Source organism: Coturnix japonica, chromosome 2, assembly GCF_054131305.1.
Source record: "Coturnix japonica strain WE chromosome 2, WE-NBRP24, whole genome shotgun sequence".
In the NCBI taxonomy this organism is placed as follows: domain Eukaryota; kingdom Metazoa; phylum Chordata; class Aves; order Galliformes; family Phasianidae; genus Coturnix; species Coturnix japonica.
In genome coordinates this window covers 122,099,110-122,112,497 of record NC_140664.1, presented here as the reverse complement: position 1 = coordinate 122,112,497, position 13,388 = coordinate 122,099,110, and the positions used below count along the sequence as shown (strand labels likewise).

General features: G+C 37.2%; 1 protein-coding gene across 22 annotated transcripts in view; it reads right to left on the bottom strand.

The window, feature by feature from the left end:
• Positions 1-13,388, bottom strand: part of CACNB2 (calcium voltage-gated channel auxiliary subunit beta 2) — a 220,394-nt gene that overhangs the window by 8,409 nt on the left and 198,597 nt on the right. For 18 of the 22 annotated variants that reach the window (XM_015853453.3, XM_015853452.3, XM_015853451.3 and 15 more), the window contains 3 exons: positions 6,314-6,465; positions 5,432-5,527; positions 3,975-4,160 (listed from right to left, as the gene is read on the bottom strand). In XM_015853453.3, coding sequence (XP_015708939.1) covers positions 3,975-4,160; positions 5,432-5,527; positions 6,314-6,465 — 434 coding nt within the window. Of the gene's footprint in view, positions 1-2,455; positions 2,500-3,974; positions 4,161-5,431; positions 5,528-6,313; positions 6,466-13,388 lie in introns of all 22 variants that reach the window. The other 4 variants (XM_085538679.1, XM_085538678.1, XM_085538681.1 and 1 more) reach the window with 1 other exon arrangement.

Below are 13,388 nucleotides of genomic sequence, written 5' to 3'. Positions count from 1 at the left end.
ATGAATAATCGGCATTATTTAACTCACTTTGGGGTTTCATTCGATTAACCTGATTTTATTCACAAACCACAGCCAAACGTTTGTTAAGCTTAATTGCAAAATCTTAAGAAGTAGTTTATAGGGAGTCTGAATTATCTTTCTCACATTAGCTTAAGAACTTCACAATAGAAACACTGCTTCTGGAACAAAATTAGACATTTTAACAGTCATACAATTATTTTTTCATGAAACTGTACTGAAGTCACCCAGGTTAGCCTCAATTTTGCACTCTTACATTCAGAGCCATCAGAAAATATAGTCTCCAGGGCAGCTCACAGATAGATTTTTAGAGCCGTTTGGATGCGGTGCTCTGAGATATGATTTAGCAGAGGGTTGTTAGAGTTAGGGCACTATGGATGGGCTGCAGTTGGACTTGATCTTTGAGGTCTTTTCCAACCTGAGTAATTCTATGATTCTTTCTATTTTTGTACATTGTAAGCTGGGAGAAGGAAGAAATTTTGTCCTTCAGACACAGATCCTGGCAGGTGTGTTTCCTAGCAACCCAACAAATAAAATTACAGGAAATCGGGCAGGAACAGAACTGCATTTTGTTAGGAATTTACCAAAATCTCAAATCAGCAATTTAACAATTCTGATATATCTTCGTATCTAAGACAACATGTTGTATTATAAACTTCTCAGCAACCAGATGAGTTGCTCCATGAGAACAAAACACCATAAATGGTGGTCAAATTTTTATTTTTTTTTTTTTTTTGCTCTTGTTTTTATGGTTATCGAGATGACTGTAATTTGCTGGAAAAAGAATGCAGTAATTGTAAACATTATTAGATGTGTTCTAGGTGAACTCGTACGGAAGTGAGCTATACCACTATATCAAATGAAAAGCTAAAGAACAGAGCAATGTCTGCTTCAGATGCACAAACATATTTTTATTAGTTTGTAACCATGACTGTTTTAAGGCGCATAAGCTGGATACACACAGGAAAACCCTTTAATTCTCATATGGTCAAATGCTGAATATATAGGTTCCACTACATTCTTTGGACTAATAAAATCTATTGTTGCTGTGGTTTGAGAACAAATACAAGATCTGAATCTGCTTCCAACAAAATGCTGGTTTATAAGCTCAGATGCATCTTTTCTGCTATGATGAGCATGTGTGGAGGAGCACAGTCAATACATTTAGAGCCAGTACCATTATTACCCTGCATCTGCAGACTTGTGTAGAGGCTATTAGGATTTATGGGCAAATTCATTGACAGTTAATTTCCCTAAATATTACAGACAATGAGCAGATAATGTTTCAGTCTGGACTAAGGTCTGGCCTTGTGGTTTATGGCCAAATTAGGGCTCTGATATAAATTAAGTTCTGCAGTGCAGTTTAATGGCCCAATTTCATAAGATTTTCACCCCAAATGGGTTGTAATTTCAAAGAATAGGGGTTCTTGAAAAGAAGTCTAAGCAGAGTTGAAGGAGGATAGAGGAAAGTCTGCATCTGCACACTCAATTGGACTCACTCTGTTTCCTCCCAAAGGTTCCCTAATCACCTACACCATTTATGTTTGCTCTCAGCCTCCATTATGGAATTTGTCAGCCATCTCTTACGAGCGGAAATCTGAGAAATCTCCAAGCCCTCCACCAGACAGGCAGGAAGGGTGTGGACTTCCCCAGCTTCATCTCAAACAACCCCAGGAGACCTCACACCTTCAAGCATCTCATGCCATGCAATGCACACCGTCAACGCTGTGCTGTAGAAGTAACAGCTGGCAACACAAATCTGTCATTGCAATAAATACTGGGGACTAATAAAGCCAAAAACCAACTAGGTCTCATGGCAGAGGGGTGCCACATTGGACCCAGAGGAGAATGAGTCGAATGCTTTGCTTTGCAGATGTGACCCTGCCAGGCCAAATGCTTTCTCTCTACAGAAAGCATGCATGTCTCTGGAGCCATCCACAAAGACAACACATGACGTAAACTTAAAATACTTCCAATAGTAGATTTCAGCATGACCCAGATAATGGGTTCAGCTGTCATGATTAGAAAACCCGCTCTGTTCCAAGACCTTGACAGACCCAGGTTTGAGGTGTCAGCTGAATGCGTATCAGGAGAGTGAAACAAAAGGAACATAGAAGTTCTGTATTCCATAAGGAAACTCCACTGCTCTGCACATTTGGATTAACAGACCTACAAACAAACAGCGAAACTGCAAATACACTCTGAATTTTAGTACTTAAAGTAAAAAGTTGTTAATTTGAGAGGAGATACAGGTAACACAACAGTCAGAAATGCGTTTAGTTCATCCAGAGAATGTGGTTAATAAAATGAGTGAGTTATAAATCCACACCCAACAGACGTTAAAAAATAAAAAGCTTGAATAAAAATAATTAAGATGTTTACAGAGCAAATCAAGTTTATCTAGCAAGTCTGCACACGACAATACTGAATTTCATACTCAGAAATTCTTCCAGCTCACATTTTTTTCAGGGCGTTTCAGCTCTGAGGACAGAAAAAAAGAGGCAAAAATGAGCTACAACTTAAAGTCTCTTTTCCTGCAACTGCGTTTGAAAGCTGGAGAGGGAAATACCCTGCAAGGTAGCTGAAGCGATTTTTCTCATTAAAGAGAGAACCTGGTAATTCTGTGGGAAATAAATCCTAATAATAATTCTAACAAGAAATAAATTTTTCAAGACAAAAAATAAACAAAAACAAAAGCCCCAAACTGTTTTGCAAAATCATAAAAACAAAACAAAACAAACAAACAAACAAAAAAAAGCCAAATTGTCATCATTTCACTTACAGTGCAGAGTTGTTTTTTTCTTTAAATTTAGTAAGTTTTTTTTTTTAGCCAAAGTTATGGCCTCTGATTTGTGCACACTTTTTTTGGTGTATATACATCCGCTTGGTGTAATAAATGTAACGTAATGTAATAAGCCATTATTGGAGCTGGATTAGATCCACCTTTACCCTCACTGTAATCTTTTTGACCTTGAGGTGTAGTGATGTAATGAAGCAGCATCTTTAAAGTCCTCATTTCATGCCATGCAACATATATACAAAGGAGAGAATCTCTTTATACACAATTAGGTAAAGTAAAAGTTGAAAGAGAAAAGAGAAGATACAATATGACCAAAGACAAAGGCAGGTCAGCGTGCAGGTGGAAGCAAAACATGATCTTCCCAGCTTGCCGGGCAGCAACCCTGGCAGTTGAAGGCAAGCTTCCTCTCAAGTCTGTCTGAAAAACATGCAGTGGGACTCTGCCTTTATGTAAGAGTTTGGCTTGAAGGAAACATGCACTTTTCACAATAGAAGCAAGAAAAAAAGAGCAAAGGAAACACTTGAAGGGCCACCTTGACCTTGAGACCTCACTAATGTGGTTAGCCACTTCCAACCTCCACATCCCGACATACTGTGGGAAGATGTGCACAGGTTCCCTCTACCCTTTGTGAGTCTGCTCTGCATAACCCAGTTTTTCATGTCGGGACTCTGAGGGTGGGATTTGCCTGCTAGTGCAAATGTGCCTTTCAGTCAGAGAGTTACCAGAGGCAGCAATGCACATAATATTAGCTCAATTTTATTCCTCTGGTTGGATTACAGAGAGCTGGCTATAAAAATGCTTGTGGCTGGTACTCACGTTTCTGGCACAGTGGTGTTCCAGACACAATGAAACCTTATTCTACATTGCATCACTATATGTTCTCAATCAAGCTTGCTTAGCCTCAGGAATCAAAATCTGCCCACCAGTCAATATGCAAACACATGCTACTGCAAATACAACAGCAGTAAGAATAACGTGTCTGTATTTGGTTTTCATACCAGAAATGGGCAACTATGGAAAAGTGCTTTATCACCAACCGTAAAATATATTCAGCATATTCTAGTATCAGACCACCACTGTGCTTTGGAAGGGAAAGTCAAAAGAAAATTTATTATTAAAAAAAAAAGAAAAATAAGATATGGTATAAAAACTGTACCTGTAAATTAATATTTGGACCTGGGCTAATAGGAAGAGTGGCTGTTGCAAGTGTCCGAGTGAGAAGCTGGTTGGGAGGATTGCTGCTAGGTGGATGTGTGGCCTTCCAGTAGGCTTCCAGATAGTCAGCGAGGTGCTCACAAGCATCTTCCAGCTGGTTCTCATCAAGAATTACATCGAACATCTCCTGATAAAGGAAAAGTTTTAGTGAAGATAACCACCAGCTCAAGGGAGATCAGCTAGTGACACTGACGACTACACTTTGCATTCATCAAAAATGAACCACGCTTATAATAACTGTATTAAGACATTTCACCTTTTTTCTTCTTCTTCTTGCAAGTAATACAAAGGACAGCACTTATAACTAATGCTGATGTTACATTAGCTAAGGCAAGCCCTCATGAATTCCACTTAGTAATGCATCAGCAGTCAATGAAAGTGAGAATAAGAGTCTTGAAGAAGTTTTAAAACTCAAATATTCAAAAAGAAAAGGTTAATATTAAAGTTTCTTAGCAACTAGAACAAAATGAAACTTTAAGAAAAAGAGACCACCATCCATACATAGAACAATGCAGTCAAAGTTAAGACAAACTAAGACAAATAATTTGTAACAGTGGTAAGGAAGAGCAGTAAAGAACATAAATTTTCCAATATAATATAAATACTAGGTAAAAGATTAGTCACAGGTACCTAAATTCAGGGTGAGAATTTCTTCTCTGGTCAGGCAGTTAGATGTCCTCCTGAAGGCAATTCTGAAAGCCTATAGAGGTTTCTAGCATTGTTCATTGACTTCTGGAGGAGCTGAGAAACTAGCCTTGTAGCTGAGTGGCTTGAACTTCAATGGTGAAAACATTTTCCTCGCTCAGCTTCTTAATTATGGCAAAGTTCCTCATCTGTAATTGAACTGAACATTTGTCTTCTGGGTTCTGGTCACATTCCTGGCAGCTGAGTTTGCTGGTAACCTGGTAACACTGCTTGCCACACAGGGCATATGTGCATGTCAATAGGAGAACCACAAAGTTCTCAGCTATGTGGCACCCCACAGCTCTTTTCCAAAACTGTGACCAAGAATGTGAGCAGTGATGGACTCTGGTGACATACGCTGAAGAGAGCTACTCAAGTCACTTGCCTTACCTTAAACTGCACTGTCATAAGGAGTTTACTTTTAGATCAATAACTCAGAAATATATATCAAATAAAACAAACAGTATTCTCAAGCAGTGCATGTATTCAGCACACATCCTAATAAATGTTTGTGACAAGGAATGTTTTTCCCCTGTATCCTTGTGAAGAGCCCAGAGACCTCAGGAGGCATTGTGCAGAAAAGCAGTGAAATATGGCCAGAAGGAAGCGAACAGTCCTAGCAATTACATAACTAACTTGCTTGACAGGACAGACATCTTTAAACAGGAATCAGCTCTTCTTGGCCAGACAAGACACAAATCAACATTAACTCACAGGAGGACACTGTGCCAGTTTATCAGCTGCCACCATCTGAACATTAAGGTGTTTGGCCTGAGATTTCCCTCGAGATTTTATTAACCTCTGTAAAACCTGTGGAAAATAAGACATTTATAAAAGTATGTTAGTAGTGGAGAAACAAACAAAGAAACAAACCAATAAGTATGAACTCTCTCCGAATCACTTTGAGAATACTTCTCAGTAAGTGGCCTGTAAGCAGGTACAGACATAACATACATCTTTAGCCACTTAAAAACCACTTGAGCAGATGATTTTCTTCATTTCTGGCTTCAGGAGCACCTCCCCTGCTGCTTACATCCAGAACAAGCTAATTTTCATTTACTCCCCAGCACCTATAATCTATTACCAACACAAAGAAGTTCCCTTCCGGTTTTCCTTTGCTGCTTCTGTGTTTGTTTCTAAATTAAAGTGATTTAATTGCTCTCCTCACTAATCCTATCGTATTTCAGTCTTGTCTTTCAAGTGCCTCTTCACAAGGCCTGTGCAGGTTATTCAGAGAATGAAAGTAGGTAACTAAGAAGTTTAAGAGCTCACTACATCACTCTGATATTCATTATTTTAAAATCTTTCCTTCTTTTCTCTATTGATTGAATAAATTGTTAACATAACTTACAAGGCTGATACTAAAGAACATGCAAACACACACAACACAGTCCCAATTTTAAAAATCATTGGAGCTACAGCATCTTTTCCCAAATGTGTTTTGGTAACCTGAGAGCTAAAGTATTCTTTGATTAGTAATGGTCCACCATCTGAATTAAAATACTAACAGTATTTAACAAGGACACAGGATCATCTGCATTCAATGAAGAGAAATAAAAATGCCTACACAGCACAAATATCCAGTAAAATATTTACCTTAGGAGAAGAAATCTTTACATATACTATAATGGGTGCCAAAGAGGTTTTGCTCAGCTGTGCTGGGTGATTTATGGTGTCAGCATCAAGCACTACCAACTGCAGTGTCCTTGCTAATTCAAAAATCCGTTCAATTTCACTCTGAACTTCAGCTGCAGGTAAGGAGAAAGTCAGGAAAATGTTAAAAGGCAAACAGTTGTAAGCAATGTAAAAAAATAAAACCTGAAGTGATGCTGATGTGTTGCTCCACCAAGGGATGTCGCAGGTGGGAGCAGCCATGAACTGCTCATGTCTGATGCTGGGAAATGAAGGTGGCATTAGTGAGAGCCCCAGCTCACTTTCCCTGCAGGGGGACTCCCTGCCCCTTTCTGCCTCCACTACTCTTGCTTTCCCATACAACCCTATCCCATGTACATAAGAGAAAAACATGCTGCATCATGTACCTATCCCTATGCCACTGTTCCATGTAAATAATTTCATCTCGGGCATTAATTCCATATGACAAACAATTTGCTCAAACTGGACTACCTAGGGTAGGCATTAAAATGTACTGAGGTGTCTATACCAGATGAAGCTTCTGTTTTTCCATTTATTTCAACTAACCAAAGCACCAGAAAACAGGATTTCCTTTGTGCCTGGGAACAGGTTGCCCATTGAGGTTGTGGATGCCTCCTCAATGGAAGCATTTAAGGCCAGGCTGGATGGGGCTTTGAGCAATCTGGTCTAGTGGGAGGTATCCCTGTATGTAATGGGGGGGCTGGAACTGGATGATCTTAAAGGTCTCTTCCAACCCAAACTATTTTATAGAATTACACAAGTTGAGGGACTTTCTATGAAGTTTGAGAGCCAGGCAAGATTGTAACCCCACATGAGTTTCCTTGTTAAGATCGTTCACACTCCATGAAACTAAATCAGAATAGATACCTAGCCAGTTCAAAGTAAATATTAGAAGATGAGCAGCAGACACTTAAATGTCAACAAGAGGCATTAAATACTTGTTAAATATTTTCTTGAAATTGCACTATCAGCATTTTATCTATTGTGCTGGCCACAAGCATTACATTTACTGGGAAATAGAGCCAGTGGTGTCTGACTACCTAAAAAGCTATTCACTTAAGAAAACCCTCTCTCTAAAGAAGGATGTCAAAAGGTGTGAGGAGATAAATGTCTTTCTGGAACAGCATAAAAATTCAGCAGCACAATAAGGCTGAAAAATTTCCAGGAGAGAATTTCACCTTTGTAAATCTCCCTTTACCTTGAAGTCTTTTGCTCCAAATTAATAAGTGAATACTACAGTCACTTCACAAATTATGTAACATCTTATGTGGCCAGCAGAAAATCTACATGTGAAATTCTCTACTGGAGGAGTATGACATTGTTTTGGATCCATCAAAGATCCCCTCCATCCATTTATAGTTATCTCCTGTTTTAGTGGAGTCTGTGTCAGTATTTTACAACAGAGAGGACTGTAAGATGTGCATGGTGTTCTGGAACAGACTGCATCATTGTGTGCATTCCTGTTGTCGATAAAAGCACGATGGCCCAGCTGCTGTCTGAATTAAGACTGTGTTTTTGAAGACAGGACTTACAGTTCTTGGCACGTTTATGATGACATATTCCGCAATTTCAATGTGTATAGATATTGCTGGAATGATTCACTATTGTTACCTCTGTGATATACTAGGAGGTAATCAATAGCCTACCCCTAACTTAAGTCCAAGTGGCATCTAGAATAAACAGATTAGAGACTATTTGTCTTTGTATACTGACTGTTCTGATGAGACTGAACTGCTTTCCTGCAATTGCAAACCAGGTTCATCACTTCAGTCAATAAAACAATATAATCTAATGTGTAATTTTTAATACAATTTCAGACAGCTAAAAACCTTTGCTCAAGACAAAATGTATCAACAAAATATGTCTTTTTGACAGCATATCTTAATTTTGGCGAGGGAAGTAGTATTTGCTACACTACAGGAAGAACTTTTCTGCCAGTATAGGACAGATCACTGTGTACTAAGATTTCCTGCTATATTTTTGAAACAACCCTTTGCTAGGGCTGAGGATGCCTTACTGTCTTCTGTTGTGAATCATATTCAGGGCAATAACTGCAGATAACTAAAGTCCTATGAGACAGCAAGTTTCTACCTGTGGCATTTTTTTTTCTTGAAATTGTCCCTGTATTCTACCTTTTCACTATACATACTACTGCTGCAATTACTTAAGTTAAGAGTAATTTCCCTTTTCAGATCCTTTTATTTCTTTTTAGTTTTCCATTTATTTTAGCAAACAGTTTGCTTGCTGAAAATATTTCACTTTATTCACGCATTTTATGCCAATATAGTTATCAATCATATGTAAGTCAGTGCAGTAGTATGACAAAATGCAGAGATGTGTTGCTGAGTGCTCTTTCTAATTCAAAGAAATCAAGAACTTGGTTTTTGGTTTTTTTTTTTTTGTTTTTGTTTTTGTTTTGTTTCATATGTCCTTTAGAAACATGCAGGAAATTTCATTAAAATGCTTAGAAAACACTGTATCAAAAAATTATTTGTAAGTTAGAATTTTGGAAGGTCAGAAGCAACATTCTACTTCAAAACTACCTGGAAAATTCTTTAAAAGTATCAGATGCTAACAGAAACAAGGCTGACCTGGCAGAAAACTCAAAAAAGTATTTTGAGAGACAGGAGGCTGATAAATTAAAAGAGGTTCAGAATCTTTATGCCACTCTTTCCCCACCTGTGTGTATGACATAAATGACATAAAGCCATATCCTCACGATAACCCCAAGCTGCTTGAGGTTTAGCAGGTTACTTTTTCAAATCTGAGACTATAATGCCTACAACTGATACTTCTGTACATTATACAGAGGCAACTAGAATTTCTCATGACACATTGAACACATTTTTCCTTCTCTTTTATCTACATTAGATCCTTGAGGCTTTGAAAAAGCAATACACTCTTGGTCAAATTCCAATTATGCATTCCTGTTCCGCAACCTCCGTATAGGAAAGGAGTCTTCTGAGACTTAGCTAACATTCAAGATTTCCCCTTAAGTCCAGTTTCTGGGGTTGCACTTCCTAGAAACATGTCACATATAAAACAATTGCCATTAAATTGTCAAGCATGGAGAATATGTGACATTATCATATGTACATTATGTGTGTGTAAATTGTTACTATAGTTTCAAGCATTTAACTGGGCTCTCACACAGACATCAAGAAACAAAATACAATGCTGATATTTGCACTGAAATTTCATTTCTATTTCTTCAAGCTCTTCTATTTTACTTAGAAAAAAAAACAAAACTCTGGGATATCAACCAAATGATGTGAATGGGAGCTTTATACTTGTCGTGAGACAGATTTCCAATGGTAGGCATTTGACTGAACATGCAAAGTGCATATAATGTCTGATTTGATACTACTTATTCACATACAGTAGAGGTACACAGCAGCAAATAAACAGTTTCAGAGCCATTTGAGTGCAATCAATTTATGATACACACAGTGATATTTTATATCAACATTAGTAAGTGCAGTCGAATGTACAGTCTAGACAACTTAGAAATTTATAGTGGAAAACCTAATTTTTAGTGTTTACTTGTCAAACTCAACTTCATTTTTAGAATTACGTAAATAAGGAAAAATGGCAAAATTTACGGGGGAAAAAGAAAAACAAAACACCAATAAAACAAACAAACAAAAAAACCAAAATAAGCAACATAGCATTGACTTTTGTCCATCAGTGAGCCAGTTACTAGAAACACAGTGATTTTGTGAGGTACAACAAAACACTGAACACAAAACAGCAGGAAAAGTAATTTGCAAGCTTTTATACATACCCAAAACATCTGGAAAGGGAGAGCATTAATGAAGCAAAGAATGGAAAAAGCCAAGACAATCAGGTTCTTGTACAAAGCATACAGCATGAGGCAAGGTTATAACAAGTGTAACATACACAGCAACAATGAGAAAAAGGTTTGGGTCATTTTGACAAAGAAATGCAGCAAAAACACAAAGCTCGTTCAGCAGTTTCTGCAAATGACATGTACACATGCAGAAATTTAACTAAGGCAATTAGGACTGACTGATTTTCAGGTGAATGGGATTTAGCCATATACTGTACTTTCTTGAAAAATCTTTTTTGAAATTACAGATTTCTTTTAGGCTTTTAGAGAAATGAAACAACTGCCCTTAAGTTTAGTTCTAGAATCTCACGTGTTAAACACATAGAAGTACTGACAAACAAACGTTTCCCTTTAATAAACAGGAAGTTTTCATATAGGAGAATAATGAAACTGCACTTTTCTACTAAATCTTTATGAGCTAGTCACTATTTTATAAGATCCATAAAGAGATTAATTTTACACTAGAATACTCAAAAAAATCATAAATGTTTAGCTGTTGCCTTGGTTTCCAATGAATCCAATCTCCAAATCTTTTTTTACCTCATTCCTTTATGGAAGCAAACCTTCAGTCAATAGGCATCTAGCATTAAGGCCATTGAGACCTCCCTATAATCCTGTGAACCTAATTCTTCATGTAAATTCCTACTTCTCATTATCACATTGTTTGTGTATGCCTCCTTGAAATCATTTCATTTATTAAATCAGTTGCAAATAGTAGTGATTACTCAACTGTTCACTATGCTATGCACATTTTTAAACAATACACATCATACTACAAACCTATATTGGATGATAAGGTAAGAGGTGTTGATTGGCCCGGCGGCGGTATTTGGCATTGATATAGCAAGTACATTACCTCTGTACCACAGTCATTCTTTTAAAGAAAAAGTGCCACATATTAAAATAATACTTACATAAAAAATGAAGATATATTTTCAATTTTGTAAGAAATAGCCTTCTCTGCTGCAGTTACAACAGCTGCTCAGAAATGTGAAAATCATTAGTTAATTGACTACCTAGCTCCATGATGTATTCATGCACAAAGGCGGGTGAGTAATTGCCTTCCATTAAACTTGGAAGGGATATTGACTAATACAGAGCTGTTCTGGGGAGTTGCACTTGTTGCATCAGAAAGCCATTTTTAAATTATACAAGACATGGAATAAGCATATAGGTTTCAGTCCATGCTCTCCTGGCTATTCACAGAGGAAACAGACCAACAGACAGACAGCAACTCGTCTCCCATGTCCCAGAGCGAAGAAGCCAGGAACTCTTGTTCAGAACAAACCCAACCCAACCCAACTCCAACTTTTCTTAATTTGGAAGACAAAATTTCATTGCAATACATACTATTTCTATAAAACTGGATGAGAAATAAATCAGCATAGATGATGTGGACAGAAATTATTTTTCTAGAGTTACCTCTAGAAAAGAGGTTGACTTCTAGAGTTACCTCTAGTTAAAAGGTTCTATTACTATTACATTATGTATGGGATAACATAAGTTGAGAAAACTTATTTCCTGCAGCAGACTTGCAGCAGATACTAGAAAAGAAATAATGTAACCTGAATCTTGACTTAATGATTTATCTATGACTGATATATTTAATATAGTTAAATGATACTTTTAATAATATATATTTGTATATATTATAAAAATATATCAACTTATCAACTGCAAAGGTAATACTCAAAAATTAGGAAATGCTAAGATAGCTGTTTTAACTCAAACCTTATGTGCTCTGTATTATAAGATGGCATTCTTGGGAAAACACACTAATTTTGTTTCTGTAAGAATGCTGTCTCAGTGCATAACTCCATACACTATCAAATGATCAGCAGTATTGAATCAATTACTTTCCCTCTGACTGCTCCAATAAAATGATTTTTCACATTGAAACATCCCAGTTCAGTGACAGGCTGGAATAATTTTTATTTTCCAGATTAAAAAATTGTAGTGACAGATAGCAATCACAAGTTATCACTCATCGAGAAGAGGGCAGGATCAATCTCAAAAACACTGCACCTTATTATTCAGAATAGTTACCATAGTAAAATTTCTTTACCAACTAGGAAGCTGGAAGCAATCATACAGGAAATCATGAGTCTGGGGATTATTTCTTCCAAAATGGAACATAACCTCGCTGCTTTTAAAAGTCACTACTGAGACTCAGGACATTCTTGATGCTACTATGTACATGACATCAGTGCTCATTTGAGAGAAAAGAAAAAATCCTTGTGTTAGGCTGGGAATGAAGAGAATATCTCCCTAGTAAAATGACTGCCAGACAAGAGTCTAAAATAAGATAACTCCTGGGGAATGAAGAAGCACAGGCACGGTATTTTGCAAGGTCCCTCACAGTAGCTCCATCTCTATAAAATACTGCCTAGTTTCCATCTGCATTTTGAAAATCAGTGTGTTACCATGCAACATGCTGATTTTGATGACACACTTTTTTTTTTTTTGACAAGTTCAAGGCTCAGATTTCAGTTGCAGCCCCAATACTTAATACTTCTACAAATTATGCCTGAAGTGTACAGAAAAAAAAACCAAAAAACAAAAAACAAACAACAACAACAAAAAAAAGCAACAGTGGGGAAAGAAGCTGCCATCTATAAGATGTCTGAGAGAGGGGTGCTGGATGCTGAGATTCAGAATAGAAGAGCATGATATATCATGCATCAGCTTATAAACTATCAGGTTGTAGGCATCAGACCTTCCTCTCCCACTGGGTCTGTCCCATTTTTGAATAGAGAAATATCTGCTGAACCAAAGGAGAGAAACCAGCACTCGGTATTCTTCAGGCTGAAACACGGATCCCTCTTCCATACCAATTGCAGCAGAAGCTTGACACTAGGTATCATACATCTCCAAATGTGTTTTAATTGTATGTTAAATGCTTTGAGGGCAGAAGATGAATGATGATCTTTCTGATCAGAATTCTATGTTGTTTCATACAAATCTTCTCAGTTAAAACAAATAGATTTACTTGCCACAAAAATTTTTAGTCAAATCACTATTTTCTGTCTCATTCCAGATTTAAATTGAAAATGCCCCATTTTACATTTACAGAAATTCCTTTGCCTTCCTGAAGATTTTTGCTTCATACATTATACAAAAAAAAAGTGAAACAGTGGCTGACCTCTGTCACTGAGCAATTCCACTTCT